The sequence below is a fragment of the Sceloporus occidentalis genome, unplaced genomic scaffold, assembly GCF_023333645.1.
Source record: "Sceloporus occidentalis isolate IW3139 unplaced genomic scaffold, rSceOcc1.0.p SCAF_8, whole genome shotgun sequence".
In the NCBI taxonomy this organism is placed as follows: Eukaryota; Metazoa; Chordata; class Lepidosauria; order Squamata; family Phrynosomatidae; genus Sceloporus; species Sceloporus occidentalis.
Genome location: NW_028316988.1, coordinates 6,746,191 through 6,764,948, shown reverse-complemented (window position 1 = coordinate 6,764,948; position 18,758 = coordinate 6,746,191). Strand labels below are relative to the sequence as shown.

The 18,758-nt window shown below is 43.5% G+C and overlaps 1 protein-coding gene across 6 annotated transcripts in view; it reads right to left on the bottom strand.

Annotated features, from left to right (window-relative positions):
- Positions 1-18,758, bottom strand: part of PLCH2 (phospholipase C eta 2) — a 205,855-nt gene that overhangs the window by 43,219 nt on the left and 143,878 nt on the right. For all 6 annotated transcript variants that reach the window (XM_089534368.1, XM_089534369.1, XM_089534372.1 and 3 more), the window contains exons 7-11: positions 16,462-16,665; positions 14,709-14,829; positions 12,198-12,369; positions 9,093-9,200; positions 6,586-6,744 (exon numbers count right to left, since the gene is read on the bottom strand). In XM_089534368.1, coding sequence (XP_089390494.1) covers positions 6,586-6,744; positions 9,093-9,200; positions 12,198-12,369; positions 14,709-14,829; positions 16,462-16,665 — 764 coding nt within the window. The remainder of the gene's footprint in view (positions 1-6,585; positions 6,745-9,092; positions 9,201-12,197; positions 12,370-14,708; positions 14,830-16,461; positions 16,666-18,758) is intronic.

Below are 18,758 nucleotides of genomic sequence, written 5' to 3'. Positions count from 1 at the left end.
CTGTTCAACAGTGGAACAAACTCCCTTGGAATGTAGTGGTGTCTCCTTCCTTGGAAGTCTTTAAGCAGAGGCTGGATGGCCATTTGTTGGAGATGCTTTGACTGAGAGTTCCTGCATGGCAGAATGGGCCTGGACTGGGTGGCCCTTGGGGTCTCTTCCAACTCTACGATTCTAAGGGCCCATACAGACAGGCCAAAATAAAGCTGCTTCAGGTCACTTTGGAGATATACTTTTTAAATGGTGCATGCATCCTAAGAGTCTCAAAGCCATGCCAAAGCCACGCTCTAGTCCTTAGAACTGGAGCATGGCTTTGGCGTGGCTTCTGGACTATTAGGATGCATGCATCATTTAAACAGCATATCTCCAAAGTCACCCAAAGCAGCTGTATGTATGGGGCCACTGTCTGTATGGGGCCACAGTCTCCAACTCCAATTCTTACCTTCAGATGCTACTCAGCTTAGGCAAAACAACCTTGCCTAAACTGAGTAGCATCTGATGGTAAGAACTGGAGTTGTTGTACACCTTTGCTGTTGCTGTACACCTTTAAGATATCCCCAACTTATAGCAACCCTAAGTCAAACCTATTGCAGAGTTTCCTTGGCAAGATTTCTTCCGAAGCGGTTTAGCATTGCTTTCCTCTGAGGCCGAAGGTGCATCAACACTGTAGAAATACAATGATTCCCAAACCACAGCATGTAAGTGGTGTCGAACTGCATTATTTTTGCAGCGTAGATGCACCCCGAGAGAGAGGGTGACTTATCCAATGTTACCCAGTGAGTTTCAATGGAAAAGCATGGATCTGAACCTTGTTTTCCTGGAGTCCTAGTCCAACACTGAAGCCACTAAAGTACGTTATGCTCTGTGCATAACAAATGCAGATATTCTTCCCAAAGTAAGTCGACAGCCCTTAATATTCAAAAACAAACAAGCGCAATGAAATCAGTTCGCCACAAGCTGCATGCTGATTCCAACGTTGTTCTTTTAAAGCCTCTTTGATAACGCAAGCGTCGATGATCAGAAGGATAAAATGGAGCAAAGCATAACCGAGAGGAAGAGAGAGAGAAGGAAGAAAGAATAAAAAGAGGAGCACGTACGAAAAACGACTTGTCATCTCCCCTGCAGGAGTCATCGATCGAAAAGAAAAAAGGAGCATCGTTCGAGATCTGATTAAACAGGTTATTTTCATAAATAATGCCCAAGCGAGTCGTAGGAGGTAGTAATTGATCCCCCTTTTTCTTTCATTCATGAATGTGGGTCAGAACCATTTTCTTACCGATGGGAAAGAGAGACCTCAGATGAAAAGGCAGAGTGCAAACTGGCATCAAAAAGGCAGGGTTGTTGTTGTTTTTAGCAGAACGAATTCATCCCAATTAACTCTGGTTCTCTGGAAAAAGCCTATTGGGTTGCATTCTGTCTCCTCCCTGAATAAACGCTAGTTGATATTTACTCTTTATCAGGATTTGGAGGGAGCCAGCAGTAGTTTGAATGTTGGATTGCTTTGGTCAAGCCTCACCTGGAATATTGCTGTGTCCAGTTCTGGACACCACAATTCAAAAAAGAGGTTGAGAAAGTGGAGTGTGTCCAAAGGAGGGTGACTTAAATGGTGAAGGGCCTGGAAACCATGTCCTATGACGAACGACTTAGGGATCTGGGGATGTTTAGCCTGGAAAAGAGATGGTTAAGAGGGGATATGATAGCCCTGTTTAAATATTTGAAGGGATGTCACATTGAAGAGGGAAGCTTGTTTTCTGCTGCTCCAGCGAATAGGACCCGGAGCAATGGATGCAAGCTACAGGAAAAGAGATTCCAGCTCAACATTAGGAGGAACTTCTTGACAGTAAGAGCTGTTCAATAGTGGCCTCATTCTCACAACCTTTTAAACCGGATCGCAAATCGGTTTGAACGAAATCACTGAAACGATTCGGCGAGGGGGGACCATGCACTAGACCCGTTTAACCCGCGTCTTTTTGACCCTGATGTTTTTTTCGTCTTTTTGGATAAATCGATTCCACACAAGTGTGAACCACATGCAGATCGGAATCCATTTCAATTTGCCCTTCTGCCGGCTGGAGCGGTCCATTTTGAATCGATTCATTTGTGAATATGAATCACAAGAGGGTTATTTTACAGGGGGGAAAATGCGAGCAGGGCAAATGTAGTGGGAACCACGCTCCGCTGTCGAATCAATCCATCCATTTGGATCTCAAACCAACCAAGTGGATTCAATGTAGAAGATACTCTGCAGTCAAATTTGGGCTTTGGCCCTGCATCATGAAGATAGGTTGCTAGGATGGAGGACAGCCAGTTTAAATACCAATAGCAATAGCATTTCTGCCCATGTAGAAATGCCCATGGCGTCTAGAAGGTTCAACAATTTTTCTTTAGTTAAGTAACATTTACCTGAGCTGTGCATTTTATTTCACATATGCGTACGGATGAAAATGTACTGCAACATGTCTTCCTTTTGTGGTAGAGGAACCTATCCCTATTCTTCCCATGCTATTTTTGCCTCTGGTGCCAAATTTGCTCTTGGAAAAAGTCATGCCCAGGAATGCATCCCCTTCATTGACTAAGATAGACCTCTCTCTTCTCATAGCAAGAGCAAACAAGATACTCTTGACTTATTACTTCCAGCCTTTCTCAAATGCACGGTTTTAAATCCTGCAACAACGGTGGGCAATTTTGAGTGAGATTCACCTTGCCAACAACCCGGCTTGGTTTCCTCCTTCTGCCCTTCGGCAAACATACTCCATAGTCCCCAATGAACTCTCTCCAAGGCCACTCATGGGAAAGCATTATTAATGCACTACTAAAGTGATACGAAGGGTTGGAAACAATGGGAACCGAACGGGTTCTGCTTGCATCATTACCCCGCTCTTTGCACATTTGGCCATTTGTGCACAAAAACAAAGAGCAATCTGGGCGGCAGATGAAATATTTATCATGATTAAGGGAGCGGCCAATGAAGTCCCATTAATGATCGGGGCAAAATTGGCTCTGGAAAAAGCAAGAGCGGTGATCAGTCAGGATTAGCTGCAATTACGCAGCTAGTTTCAGAGCAGCCAAGGGCTGTCCAAACAATAATAAACAGGTATGGGTTGCAAATCTGTCCTCCGCACTATCCTAGGCCATTTTGGAGGAGGTTTGCAAATTCTCACTGAGACTGGCCTTGATGCACCAAGTCCCTGGCTGCATCTGCACTGCGGAAATAATGCAGTTTGGCACAACTTTCACTGCCATCAATCATATGGCATCCTGGGATTTATAGTCTGCCGTGGCTCCCTGAGAGAGAAGCCTAAATATCTCACAGAACTATAGATCTCAGGATTCCTTAGCATTGAGCCATGGCATTTAAAGTAGTGTCCGACTGCATCATTTTCTGCAATGCGCTAGTACAACCGAAAGCATTGGGGAGTTGTGCGTTGTGTGTATAAAGCTGAGAACCCCAATAAAGAGGATGCCTAAGTGTTGCTCAAAGTCAGGTTCTCTGGTTCAAACCCAGAGATTGACTTTGGGGATTTAAACCCACTGATGCCTCACAAGGGCTGCATCCAGACTGCAAAAATAATCTGATTTGACACTGCTGTAACTGCCCTGGAATTCTGGGAATTGTAGTTTTGGGACACATTTATTTAGCCTTCTCTATCAGAGGGCTCTGGTGCCACAGCAAACTGCAAATCCCAGGATTCCATAGCATTGAGCCATGGCAATTAAAGTGGTGTCAAAGCGCACACTATTTCCGCAGTGCAGATGCAGCCAAGGAGTGGCAGTTGTGCCATCTCTGGTTTGTTTCAGTTTGCTTCATGCTGAGGATGGAAAAGAACTCTGTTGGCTTTGAGTGTCCTACTAAAATTGCCAATTTCATACCTGGTGAGATTCATTCTGAGACAAAACATACCATGCATCTGAATGTCATGCTTTTGTGAAATTGGTAGTGCGCTCGATCTTCTACGATTCTGTGTTTTGTATGATGTAAACCGGGCATGCATTTTAAAAGAAATGCAGACCGCTAAAATGGACAACACACTTCATTCCTCATAATATATGCATGTAATATAGAAAAGGTGCACAGAAAATGAATATAGGCTTCTGCATAGGACTTAAAGCCTCAGCCTGACAAGCAAAATGCAATGCAAAATGCAAAACCTCAGCCTGATACAAGCAAACTGCAATGCAACCAAGAGACAGGTCTTCACATCCCTGCTCCAAGCACTTGCTGAATGCATCCTACTTTTCCCAGCATGTTAAGGACCGGTAAGTGGTAGTAAGTAAGGAGTTGACACTACATTCTCAACAGAGAGTACCTGCAAACACACATGCCTCCTTTTCCTCTGGAAGCGATAGGAGCCCTTCCATCAGTTGCGTCGCTCCGAGGATATCATATAGTTTCCGCCTGCTTTTCTTATATGTATTGCATTCTTCCAGGTATTTGCCTCTTGAAATATTATTTTCCACTAAGAAAACTCTATTCCCTGATCAGAAATATATTCTGCATTGCATATATTCTGCACTGAGCTATTGTTTTCCATGCAGAAAATGCCGATCCCTGTGCAGAAAAATGCCCTTTTCAGTGCAAAACAACCCAGTGTGAATTTTGCGCAGGACAAGTCCTGAATTGCGAATCGCCTCCCAAAACGGCGTGGTTTTCGAAATGACTTGCCGCTACCTTTGAGAAGGAACTTAGTGAAGAATTACATTGCTAGGGAGAAAAGGAAAGACAAATGCTCCGAAATAAAAAGCCCAGTCAAGTGGAAGTTGCAAGCTGCAGCTTCCCAAAGCATCATTCTCCCTTTGAGACTATGTTCTCTAGCGGCAATTGTTTCATTGGGACCAATTTCCATTTTCACAGTTTAGCAAGAACATTGAAAGAAAAGAAGAATTTCTTAAGCATACCAGTTGTTTTTCTATATTGAAAGAAACAGGGAAAGGGCAGCTATCAAATGCGCAATGCCAGGGCATGAAGCAAACAAGAAGCCCTCCCAGAATAGCTGCATTTTTCAGACGCTCTCTAAAGGCGGTGGGAAATTGCGTGGGTGTTTGTATTTACAAACAAAACACACGCCACTACTCTAAAAATACAGTCAAGACTACTCCAGGCATAACCCTGTTGCAAACAGAAAAGACTTGTACTTATGGGAACAGTCGCCTTTGCATCACGACCAAATGCACCTTGGCAAGCGATGCAGAGAAAGCGCCTTACCTGTCATGCAACTAAAGGGCTTCGAAAGTGTCACGTTTCCCTCTTCTCCACGTTCCCAATTTAAAGCTGATTCAAGGTTTTTAGAAGAAGCACAGAGCAAGCCAGAGAAAAGGTTTGGATGATCCCTTTGCAGGTGATAGGAAAAGCTTTCCAAAAGGGCAGATAAAGTACGAGTCGGAGACTTCAACCATCCTGATATTGGTTGGAATGCAAACCCTCGCCAAGAATGGAAGATGCAACAAATCCCTTGCTTGCGTTGCAGACAACGTCCAGATAATGGAGGAAGCAACAATTGTTGCTCCTATTGTTTAGGAGCATCAACATTTCTTGCCATGTGTGTGCAAGAGAAAGAGAGAGAGAAAGAGATGGGGGAGGCCCCGCACCCTCAGAACATCTGGGCAGCAACTACTGAGGGTTCCAGGGGCTAGACTAGCCTCCACAGCAAGGAGGTCATATACTATCGTCGCCCCGGCCCTCTGGAATACGCTGCCCATAGAGCTCCGCTCAGCCACCTCCCTGGCTCAGTTCAGGAAGGAGTTAAAAACCTTCCTGTTCTGGCAAGCGTTCCCTGAATCAAGCTCCAGTTAGTCTTCCCCCCAACCTTCGACAGCGATGGTAGCTGGTTGATGGAGGTTTTAATATTGGTTTTAATATTGCTGTTGTTATTTGTATATGTATTATATTATATTGTAATGTGATATTGTAATTTGTTGTTCACCGCCCTGATCATTGGAAGGGCGGTATACAAATAAAAAATTTATTTATTATTATTATTATTATTACATGTCCTTTGAGTTTTCTTCATTTCGTAGTAACTCTGATGTGCCATTAGCTATGAACCCAAAGCACATTTGTTTACTATGTAAACTGTGGACCTTCACTGAGACCTATTTTCACTCAGGTGTCAAACCAGCAAACCATGTCTGGGACTGTGACACTTCAGATGGCAAGTCAGGACTCAAATAATTGAATGTTGCTGCTGTCGTTTTGAAAGGTCTCACCCTTTACCTGACCTACTATATCTCTATGTTCAGGAGTATAGCATATAAGAGAGAAAAGCATTTAGCGATTTGAGTTTCCGACTGCTATCTGAAAAGGTACAGTTGGCCCTCTGGATCCATGGATTCTTTATCCATGGCTTGAAAATACTTTGATATACATTAAAAAAGCAAACCTTGATTTTGCCATTGCATACCAGGGGCACTATTTTGCCAAGCCATTGCATATAATGAGACTTGGGCATCCGTGGATTTTGGTATCCATGGTGGGCACTGGAACCAAACCTCAGACAATGCCAAGGGCCAACTCTGTCACTATTACAAGACCTTGGAGGCAAACTGGATGAGTGAAAGCCTGGCTCAGGAAAACAAAACAGAAACCCTCACCTTCTTGAGATCATGCTTGTTCCCGAGTTTCCCAGACGGCGGAAGGGTGGCGACTGTAAAATTATTGGGGTCTTCACAGTCGCGGATTTTGGATTCCTTGATCAGAGAGTCCAGCTTCTTCTTTGCAATGTTCTCCACTCGCTTTCGGTTGGTGGAAGCCTACAAACAGGGAAAGCGGAGGGTTACGACAAACAAGAATCTAAATAGTTTGCTTCATTACCCAGAAACCAACAACTATTGCAACATTAAATAAAGAGGAAATAGTATTTTGTGGGTTTTTTGGGCCATATGGCCATGTTCTAGAAGAGTTTCTTCCTAACGTTTCGCCAGCATCTGTGGCTGGCATCTACGGAGAATGCTGGCATGGAAGAGAGTTCGGTACATATACATATATACTGTGCGACCTTTGGTTGAGAGCAACTGTTTTACATGTTAATCTATGTTAATATATGTCTGTTGTTGCATGGCAGGGTGTCTATTTACAGTATAGACTCAACTATAAGTTGACCTCATGTCGAGGGCAGGATTTGGGGCCAAAATTATGGATTTTGATATGACCCGTGGATAAGGGTAAAACTTAGGGGCATGTAACAAAGGATGTAAAGGATGATGCAAAGGAAAATGATGTAAAGGACTTATAAAATTCTGCAGGCATCACTGTTTCTGCTCATCCTAAAGTCTGGATGGACGAGAGAATAGAGGGGAGCCATGCTTCTTTCTGGTGCTTCAAGGATGGACTAAGCTCTTGTCTTTTATCACTCTGTTCAGAGAAAGAGGATGATTCTTATAAGAGTTAAAGTACAGTACTTACATTGACCCAGGGAGCTATTGGTGTCATCTGCAAATTTGATGAGTATGTCATTGATAAAGATGTTGAATAGCACTGAGCCCAGGACACAGCCCTGTGGGACACCAATGGTCACTTCTCTCCAGGATGGAAAGGAGCCATTGCTGAGCATCCTTTGGCTTCGGCCGGTCAACCAATGACAAATCCATGTAACAGTTGCCTTGTCATTGCAATTCGGTTGCAAGTGTGGAATACTCTCTTTACAGAACTACCTTTTCCATTATTTGACAGTTAAACTGGTTAACATCTCCTACGTTGGTAGAAGTCATGGTTTGTACATTATCCAGGAAAGCATCCTTCTACTCTTTCCTTTGCTAGAACGAGCAAATTTCTTCTTGATACCAAAGCGAGCGTTTTGAAGGGTCCTGATCTGCACCACTTCATTTGAGACGTTCCCTTAATTGCATTAGAAGTAATCATCGATGTGTGTAATTATTTAAAAAGGGGAGAGAGCAGATATATAAGCGGCATTTTGCGAAAGCGGAAAGGAAGGGAGGCAGCAACCATTAGCAGCAATCATAATTTTGGCGAGGCAGGCTTTTGTTTCCAAGCCACTGGTATTTCCCCCTGGAGACAGTTCATGCAAAGGTGAATCTATTTCAAGGCTCCTTGATATTAAAACTATTATGAAAGCTGGGATCAGAAGGTCCAGAAATGAAAATGCTGGGATCAGTATGTATGCGTATGAACGGTACTTGCGAGGAGTATCAGAAGTCAATACCAAAGAAGAATAGGCCAAAGCAATAGAGTTCAAAAGCTACTTAGAGGTTCAGTCCCACTATGTTCCATAGAGAGTAGCCACTAATGTGACTTAAGGATTGCAACCTGATTTTCTTAAGCCATGAGCCACAAGTAAAATGACTCCTTTAACTCCCATTTTCTTGTGGGATCTCGCTTGTGTGATAAAAGCTCATAGTGCCAGAAAATGAGACTCTCAGGTCAGAAATGTACTTGCTGGGGCCTGTTACAGACTGCCAAAATAAAGCTGCTTTGGGTCTCTTTGGAGGTATGCTCTTTAATCAGTATGTAGAGAGATCTTGTAGCACCTTTGAGACTCACTGAAAGATTAGAGGAGATTATAGGAAATTGGCAGCATGATCGTTCATAGACTTCAGTTCACTTCTTCAGATGCCTTTCCTGAGATGCTGCCAACATCTTTCTTTCACTGAGTCTCAAATGTGCTACAAGATCTCTCTACATACTAGAATTTGGACTGTGGGGGGATACAGACGGGGAAAAGGGACGGCGAGATGTCGCCCCTTTTTGCCCCCAACGGAGGCCGCAGCAACCAAACGGCACGGCCTCCGGGAGCCCTAAACAGAACCCGCTCCTGGCGGGTTGTTCTTAGGGTGCGTGCATGGTGCCATTGGCACCATTGCACATGCTGATGACGTCTGTGCAGCACAGCACCATTTGGACACTGTGGCGCATGTATATCATAATGGCGGCCCCCGTGTGGATGGGGGCAAGCCATTATGGCGTGGTAGGGCTTGGGAATGTGTGGACACTCCACTCTCTTGAGCCCTAAAATTGGCCCCATGATGGTGCTTTTTGCCCGTCTGTATTGGCCCTGTCCCCCTTTTTTATTGTTTTGAACCTCAGTCGTGGATTTCATCTACTTTTGCATCTACGCTTTCCATTTCCAAATGTCAATACTTACATCTCCATTCATTAGTTTACAATCATCCTCCATCTCATCGGCACTGTCTTCATCAGACACTTCTCCTTCTTCCACGTCTTCACTAATGTTGGCTGGAAGTTTCTTCCCCTAGAAGGAAAATAAACACATAAAACAAAAAGCACCATTAAGCTCCAGAACAAACCAAAGAATGAATTACTGCATATACACATGTATACGTCTAGGAATTTAGGTTGAAACGTTGACTCAAGAAACCTTTCTCGACTTATGTAAGTACCATATATTTTAACTCGTATTATATATATATATATATAAATATATGGTGAAAGGAGTGAAGGAAGTTATGGATGAATGAGATGAATGAAGGTGAAGGCGAATGAAGAAAGTAAATCTCGTAATTGAAAGAGGGATTAAGAAAGTAGAAGATGGTGGGAAGACTGGAAGGATTTAAATATGTTAAGAGTGGATGGTCAGAGAAAGAAGAAGGTTTAGGGACTAAGGATTTTGTAAAGATGGTGTGGAGAGAGGAAGGTATGAGAGAGAGAAGATAAATGGAACTAATGTAATACTGTATATGCTAGACTACATTATCTAGAAAACAAAGAAGGGTAATAGTTAATAGATTAAGTTGAACAAAGGCTTTGTGCAAGTGAGTTTCATAGCTGAATAGCCATTTGAACCCAGGTCTTCTCAACTGAGGGATAGACCTGGAATAGACCTTCGGTTTGCAGCAATCTGGGGCTAAAGTTAGGGTTCGGGCGAAGAGAGCAACCACATGATCCCAAACTCTAGTATGCGCCAGTGATGGCATCATGGCTCAGCCTTATCCACATGGAGGCTGCCATGATGATGCAAACGCTGCGCAGTGTGCAGACGCTGCTGGTAGGAAGTAGTGTCATGGCGGCGCCCTTTCCCATTTACAGTGCCGCAAAAAAGAGGCCACTCTGGGCAGCTTCTTTCTGGCAGCGCATCCTTGTTGTGCCGTTTGGTGGTTACAGCAACGTTGCGGGGCAAAGACTGGTGGCACAGAGGCGCCCCTCTGCCAAGCCCCATAGTTACAACTGGGTGAACCTGTGTTTTTTCTGGGGGATCATAAACAGCTGGCCCATGGCAAAATCAAACACCTCTTCTCCTAAAAGTTTATTTCACCTTTGCAAAATGTTTCCCAAGACCCGAGTTGTTCTCTTTGCCCTTAAACTGGAGAGCGCCAAATCCAACAGGTCAATACATTTTTATTGATCTGTAATCTCCGCCACGAAATCCTTAAAGGCTTATATCGGAGGGTGGCAGCTTCATCTGCTGAAAGGCCAGTTTATCCCTTATGAGGAAAGGAATTGAGGTATTTATAAAAGCTCCATCCAAACAAATAGCTTTAGATGCAAACCATTCTTGAAGAAACTTGGCAGCTCCTAGATACAGACGTTTTCATAGAATCATAGAGTTGGAAGAGACCCCAAGGGCCATCCAGTCCAACCCCATTCTGCCATGCAGGAACTCTCCATCAAAGCATCCCCGACAGTGTTCATGAAGGGGCTTCCAGGCCAGGCACTAGCAATGGGGCTACAGGGATGCTAGTACTCTGAGACTACACTGCGCTGGGGATGGCATGTGTAATTATCTGACAATTACAGAAATGAGGTTCAAGAAGGCACTGAAGATGCAGAGTAAGTCCTGGACTGTTTAGATTCTCATCAGTCCAGGGCTATCCACATTTCTGACATTGGTGAAACACATAGTGGAGTCTCCTTCCTTAGAGGTCTTTAAACAGAGGCTGGATGGCCATCTGTCGGGGATGCTTTGATTGAGAGTTCCTGCATGGCAGAATGGGGTTGGACTGGATGGCCCTTGGGGTCTCTTCCAACTCTACGATTCTATGATTTACCAGTCATTTCCCAAATATTTTTTAATATTCTTTCCACCCGTATTTTTAAGGGACTGCAAAGAATCGGTTTCCACCACCGCCGAGCAGCATCTCAATTTGACAACAACTCCATCTTAGATCAACAGCAGCAATGGACCCTGTCCAGGCAAAACAATGGCGAAAAATCAGCAGGGGGAGCGAAAAAGCCAAGCGGCTGACGCTCCGGAGGCTAATTTTAAAGCTTCATGCTACGCGGCGTTAGGTTTTGATTGACATTAGGAGGATTCCAGAGAGACGCTGGAGTTCAGAGACAGTCAACCATGGTTCTTTATTGAGACCAAAATACAAAAAAGCACCTTTAGCCGTTTGCAACGGCTGCAGTTGGAGAAGGAGGAATAAAAGGAGAGTTGTAAGACGAAGTTAGAGGGAAAGAAGGAAGGTTAATTTTTGAGTTTGAGGAAGGAGGGATACAGGTATTAGGAAATGGTAAGAACGAAAAGATCGTGAGTGAAAAGATCATAATGAAATTTGTATTTTTGCAATATTTGGATTTTTGAGTTTGAGGAATGAAAGAATTAGGAAGGAATTACAGGTGGAACAGAAAGAAGGTAAAATAAGGAAGGTAAGGAAGAAGAAAGGTGATGATGAATTTATGGAAGGATGAAGGAAATGAAAGGATAAACTATAGGATAAGGAAGCTAAGGAAGGAGGAAAGTGATGAATTTATGGACGGATGAAGGAAATGAAAGGATAAACTATAGGATAAGGAATCTAAGGAAGGAGGAAAGTGATGAATTTCTCAAAGGATGAAGGAAACGAAAGGATAAACTATAGGATAAGGAAGCTAAGGAAGAAAGAAAGTGATGAATTTATGGACAGATGAAGGAAATGAAAGGATAAACTATAGGATTCGTGTGAGTAAATATGTTACGATGATGGAAATAACAATTATTTAAGGTTGAACGGTAAAAAATATTAGGAAATTGTAAGAATGAAAAGATCATGAATGCATTTGTATTAATAATACAAATAATTAATATTATTAATAATATATTGATTATTAATAATTATTAATTATGAATAATAATTAATATGAATGTGAACATAATGATATTTGCATTTTTGCAATCTTTGGATCACTGTATTTTGGATGGTAATAAATAAGATTAATATTTTTTTAAAGAACAATATGGACGGCCGAAGCGCAACCTCCTAACTCTTCAAACTAAGAAGCAATTATGGATGGGTGATTAATATTTAATTACCTTGACCAATATTTTCCCTTTCAAACTCTCCGGCGAAGGCAGTTTCCCAGGGTCTCCATTGCTCACTGAAGACAGGTCCAGCTTGTCGCCCAGGATTTCGGTGAGATACTGGGCCATCTTCTTCTGCTGGGCCACGCTGCAGTGGTTCTCAATGGACAAAATGACAGGGTACCTGGTGCATGGGGAGAACACAAATAAGACTTCTTAAATTACTGTAGACATTCAATGTATAAGTCTAGAAATCTTGATCCAAAAATTGACCCCAAAACCTGAGTCGACTTATCCATGGGTCAATGTAAGTACTGTACTTGAACTCTTATGTTAAAAACATCCATTGCATCCATTGCTCCATTGGGTCCTATTCTCTGGAGCAGCAGAAAACAAGCTTGCTCCATTTTCAATATGACATCCCTTCAAGTATTTAAACAGGGCTATCATATCACCTCTTAACCTTCTCTTCTCCAGGCTAAATATACCCAGGTCCCTAAGTCGTTTCTCATAGGGTTTCATGGTTTCCAGATCCTTCACCATTTTGGTGGCCCTTCTTTGGACACATGGCTCCAGTTTCTCAATGTCCTTTTTGAATTGTGGGGCCCAGAACTGGACACAGGCTTATTCCAAATGAGGCCTGGCCAAAACAGAATAGAATAGCACTATGACTTCCCTTGATCTAGACACTATACTTCTATTGAAATATGTGTGCCAGGAACGGAGCAAAAGGCAAGTGGCGCATTCCCGAAGCACTAGGATCACTCTGGGAAACAGAACATGCAATCTGGAATTCCACTTTTGGGAGATCAAATTGAGAAGTACCCTTCATTTAGGCTGGGACGTCCGATGTTTGCTTTAGGCCCTCTTCTAGCCAAATGCTAGAATACAAAACCAGACGGATGCAAAGCAAGACAAAGGACGCTGTGTCAGAGAAGAGTCATTAAGTAGGTCTAACAACTCTCGGCGTCACATTGGAAAGGACAGACGTCGCAAGCCAATCATCCAAGCCCCAGGCTTTCTTTTTTTGGGTTTTCAGTATCTATTTTTAGCTTCTCTAGGCTTAGGAGCTGGAGGCGTTCGGAACAGCCTGAAGCTCATCAATATGGCTTTGAAAGAAAGAGGATTCAAGGTGAGTTGCTGGGAGTGGCACAAAAGCAAACATAGCCTAGATGTTCAGCGCAAGCGGTTACTGATCATGACCCTGACAAAATCCTCTATGGACCTTGCTATGGTCATCAAGAATATGTTTACCCCATCGACTGCCCTGTGCCTAATCCCACACTGTTTATTTTAATCGGATTATTCTATTGTAGATTATTTTAATATTTTATTGTTTCATTCTGTTTCAGCCCTCTTCATTGCCTTCCTTGTGTTGGAAAGATAGTCCCCTTCAGATGGTAACCCTTCTTACTTGCTAAGACTCTGGAAAGTCAAGGGGAAAGCATTATGAGCCAGGCCAACACTAGTCCTCCCTTTGGGTGGGGGGCAGAAGGTTGTGATTATAATCAGTTTGGGTCACAATACAATTGAATACCTTACAGATTCCACCTAAACATTAGGAAGAATATCCTGATGATAAGAGCTGTTCGACAGTGGAAGATGCTCCCTCGGAAAGTGGTGGAGTCTCCTTTTTTGGAAGCTTTCAAACAGAGTTTTTTGTGGGTATTTCGGACTATGTGGCCATTTTCTAGAAGAGTTTATTCCTGACGTTTCGCCAGCATCTGTGGCTGGCATCTGCAGAGAACACTGGCATGGAAGAGAGTGGGGTGTACATATATACTGTGTGACCCTGAGTAGGGAGGAGTGAGCTCCATGTTACTCTGCAAAGAGGATTAGTGTCTTTGCATATCCTCCCACCCTGAGGCCTGGCCATCAACAACAGAGCAATATACAGATTAACATGGAGATCACTCCTCCCTACCCAGGGTCACACAGTATATATACCCAACTTTCTTCCATGCCAGCGTTCTCTGAAGATGCCAGCCACAGATGCTGGCAAAACGTCAGAAATAAACTCTTCTAGAACATGGCCACAGAGCCCAAAAAACCCACCCAAAAGTATGGATGCTGGCCATGAAAGCCTTCGACTTCACTTTTAAACAGAGGCTGGATGGCCATCTATTGCAGGTGCCTTGATTCTGTGCTCCTGTATGGCAGAATGGGGTTAGACTGGATGGCCCTTGAGGTCTCTTCCAACTCTAGGATTTCTATGACTCTATTCTAGATCGCTGGTTTCATTGGTCATCTCTGAACCCAAATGTCTGTGACATTCAAAGTTGCAATGGCCGGATTTTTCATCTGGAGGGCAACCTTCTGATGACAATTAACTCATTAAGTAACTGGCAATTCCCAAGTGGAGAAGGTAGCTTTCCCCATCCCCGCCTCTTTCCCGAAATTCACCAGCATCATGATACAAACCATACGACTACATCAACTTCCATCGTTTTGTCATGAACCACGTTTCCCCGCTCCTCCCTCTTATGTTTGACATTTAAATGGAGAACCTATAGAAATACGTACTCGCTCCTGATGAAGGCATACTTGTTGATGGTTTCAATCACATCTTTAAAAAGGATCTTGGAGGTGAGAGTGTAACCATGATGGACAATTGGTTCACCGTCTGGACCGTCCCAACAGTCAACTGCAAGAGGAGACAAGGAGACATTGGGATGTCAGATCCAAATCCTGTACATTTCCACGATATTTGTTTAAAAAGAAAACACGTTATGGAGTAACTGAGAACTTGGGAAAGTTACTTTTGGAGATTATAGACCCTAACCTTTCTTTCCCAGAATGGAAACTTAGAAATGTGAACTTGTCTATTTCTTAACTCCATGGGAGCCCAGTATAAGAGAAACACGAGGCTGTCTTATGTTTATCATTGATGGTTCAAAACTCTTTATACGGAGTGACACTTTTGGCCCATGGGTCATATTGTCTTCTGACCAAGAGGTGGGTTAAAAAGTTTTATTATGTATTACATTGAGCCTGAGAAGGTCTGGATTTGGGCTGTGTGGTCCTTCCACATTTTGGAAAGTGTCTCCGGTGGAAACATCACATTTCTTAATGGAAAAGCAAACTGCGGGAGGGGAAAATCCCCTGTTGTTATCTCTGATCTGAGACTCGAAATACAAGTCGGATCCCCTACTCTGCTGGCTTCCCCAACACAATAATATGAGGAAAGTATGAGATAGCTGTGAGATTTCTCTCCCAACCTGTTTGCATTCCCAACAGATTTACAAAGATTGGCAACAGCTCTGCAGACTGCTGCCAGGAACAAACAGTTTAAGGCAGATGCGTCTGAGTAGCAAGCACCTCTGCTTGGAAAGATGGTAGATGAAAATAAGGATGCTATGGGCCACACAGAAAATAAGGATGCTATGGACCACACCATGGCATCATGATGACTGTATGCTCTGGCGGTGGTACCACGTTTTTCATATGGGTCTATGCAATGCAGGAATGGTGCAAGATGTCCACCAACTATGCTCATACCCTGGTTCTCATCTGGAGCCACTTCAGAGCTTTATCACACTAGGGGAGATCCCACGGGAAAATGGGAGTTAAACGCGATTTAAAGTACATTCGAATTTAAACCAAACTTGCGAATTCAGTTAGTTTATCACACTAGGGAAATAACGCAAACTTAATCCGAACGCAAAGCAGAGAAAAACGGCAGCTTTTTTACTTTTGGGGTTTTCCGAAAGTTAAAAGCGGATGGTTTTCTCCGCTTTGCGTTCAGATTATCTTCGCGTTATTTCACGTTAACTGCGACGTCGTGTGATAAACTTTGGGCCTTTCTGGGGGTTTGGTTGGTTTAAATCTAGTTCAACTCCTGTTTTCCCATGGAACCTCACTAGTGTGATTAAAAATAACCCTCAGAGATGCTTCAGGGCTCTCTAAAAAGCTGTGCAATTTAATCGATGAAGGCTTTGCTGAACTAGGAAAACGACATGCAAGCATTGGGTGGGTGGCAGTTCCAAAGTGACATGGTGGCTCTTTTCTGGCTCTAGCTTTTGTTACAGGAGGACAGTTTGCATCTGACCTGATGCCTCCTCCTGGGAAGACTTCAAAACAAGGCACTGGGGTGGATCTGGCCCAAGCTGAAAGCAGTGACAAATGTCATGAAGCCTTCTAGCAATATGTTTGGGGACACATGAGCACACTCATGCAATCTTCTGACCTTCCCAATGTGCTCTCTTTGGTGAAGAACTCATCCCATCTCTTAGAAGGGCTATCCCTGAATGGTGTGTGGGTGTGTCAAGATCCATACCTTCTACACAGCGGCATCCAGACTGGAGAACCCATGCGTACATGTCGACTCTGGACTGAGACATCAGCTGATCCCCCATGAGGTAGGTGTTATGCGAAGAGGTGATGAAGTAGTGGCTCAGAGGACGAGTCATGTCTTGGTTGACCTGATAGTGCTCTGGGTTGAAAATGTCCCCAGCAGGGCTGCGCATATAATTGGTGAAGCCTGTGGGGAGAAGATCAGGTTGGTTGAATACTGTTGTGTATGGCGGGGATGTATTCAAGTCTCTGCCTTCAACTCTTAAGTCGAGTCTCAAGTCTGGGAGCCAACCTCTGATAGGAAAAAAGGAGGTGGGGTGCATTTCTTGGAAGGAATAGCAAATGCGGTAGGCAGTGGGCTTGAGGTATGGGTTGTGGTCTATAGTTTTTGGTGGGTTTTTTGAGCTATGTGCCCATGTTCCCAGAAGAATTTATTCCTGGTGTTTTGCCAGCATCTGTGGCTGGCATCTTCAGGGAATGCTAAAGGGCATTCTCTGAAGATGCCAGCCACAGATGCTGGTGCAACGCCAGAAATAAACTCTTCTAGAACATGACCACACAGCACGAACTTAAGCCCAACTTAAGTCTGTCAATTGTCTCATAGAACCATAGAATTGGAAGAGACCCCAAGAAAGGCCATCCAGTCCAACCCCATTCTGCCATGCAGGAACTCTCAATCAAAGCATCTCTGACAGATGGCCATCCAGCCTCTGCTTAAAGACCTCCAAGGAAGGAGACTCCACCACTTTCTGAGGGAGTGTGTTCCACTGTCGAACAGCCCTTACTGTCAGTGTGGCGTGTGGTGCTGTGGTCAGAGAGCTGGACTCAAATTGGGGAGCCTTGCATTCAGAGCTGCACTTGGTCATGAAGGTCACAGAATCTTAGAGTTGGAAGAGACCCCAAAAGTCATCAGGTCTAACCCCCCTACAATGCAGGAAGACACAATCCATGCACTCTCAACAGATGGTCATCCAACCTCTGTTTAAAATCCTCCAAGGAAGGAGACTCCACCACGCATTAAAGGAGCATCTTAGTCTGAATCCATTGCTCCATCTCCTCATCTTTGAAGAAGCAGAAAACAAACTTGCTCCATCCTCAATATGGCATCCCCTCAAGTATTTAAACATGACTATCATGGCCCTCTTAACCTTCTCTTCTCCAGACTAAACATCCCCAGCTCCCTAAGCCTTTCTTCATAGGACATGGTTTCCAGATCCTTCACCATTTTAGTCGCCCTCCTTTGGCACATGGCTCCAGTTTCTCAATGTCCTTTTTGTATTGTGGTGCCAGAACTGGACACAATATTCCAGGTGAGGCCTGACCAAAGCAGAATAGAGTGGCACTATGACTTCCCTCGATTACTATTACTTTTATTGATGCAGCTTAGAATTGCATTGGCTCTTTTAGCTGCCGCGTCGCACTTTTGACTCATGTCAACACTGGGTGACCTCATATTCTCCACCTAATATATACAGTATCCCAGAGGTGCTGTGTAGAGAAAATGTGATGGAGAAATGTGTGCTACTTTTAAATTTCTTAGTGGAACGGTATTTATGGAAAGTAATGAGCATTATTACTGAACTGCTTGGAGCAATTATAATCATTTACTGTTAGATGAAAGGCATCCATGCCGAAATTCACATTGCAGTCTTAGAAGAGGCACACACCACAGCACTGCAGACACCTGCCATCCCCATTTTTAATAAGTACCGATATTAGAAATAATCACGAAAGAAAGAAAGAAAGAAAGAAAGAAAGAAAGAAAGAAAGAAAGAAAGATTTGCCACTCCAGATGACTAAGGAAAGCTCTTTAATTGATCAAATTCCAATCTGATCAACTATTTGCAGCATATGAATTATTATTATATTCCTCAAGACTTCATTTCCGTGGCTCAAAATGGCCTACTTTGATGAAATGAGTAATACTTTTGAAAGACGGAATCATAGAATCATAGAAGAGAAAGTTAAGAGGTTATATGATATGATATGATAAATACTTGAAGGGATATCATATTGAGGAGGGAGCAAGCTTGTTTTCTGCTGCTCCAGAGAATAGGACCTGGAACAATGAATGCAAGCTCCAGGAAAAGAGATTCCCGCTCAACATTAGGAGGACCTTCCTGAGAGTAAGGGCTGTTCGACAGTGGAACACACTCCCTCAATGGAGTGTAGTGGAGTCTCCTTCTTTGGAGGTCTTCAAACAGAAGCCCTTATCAGATGAGTCTGGAACTGGGGGTCTTCAGCACTGGGCGGTTCGAATTCACGTTATTTCGCACAATA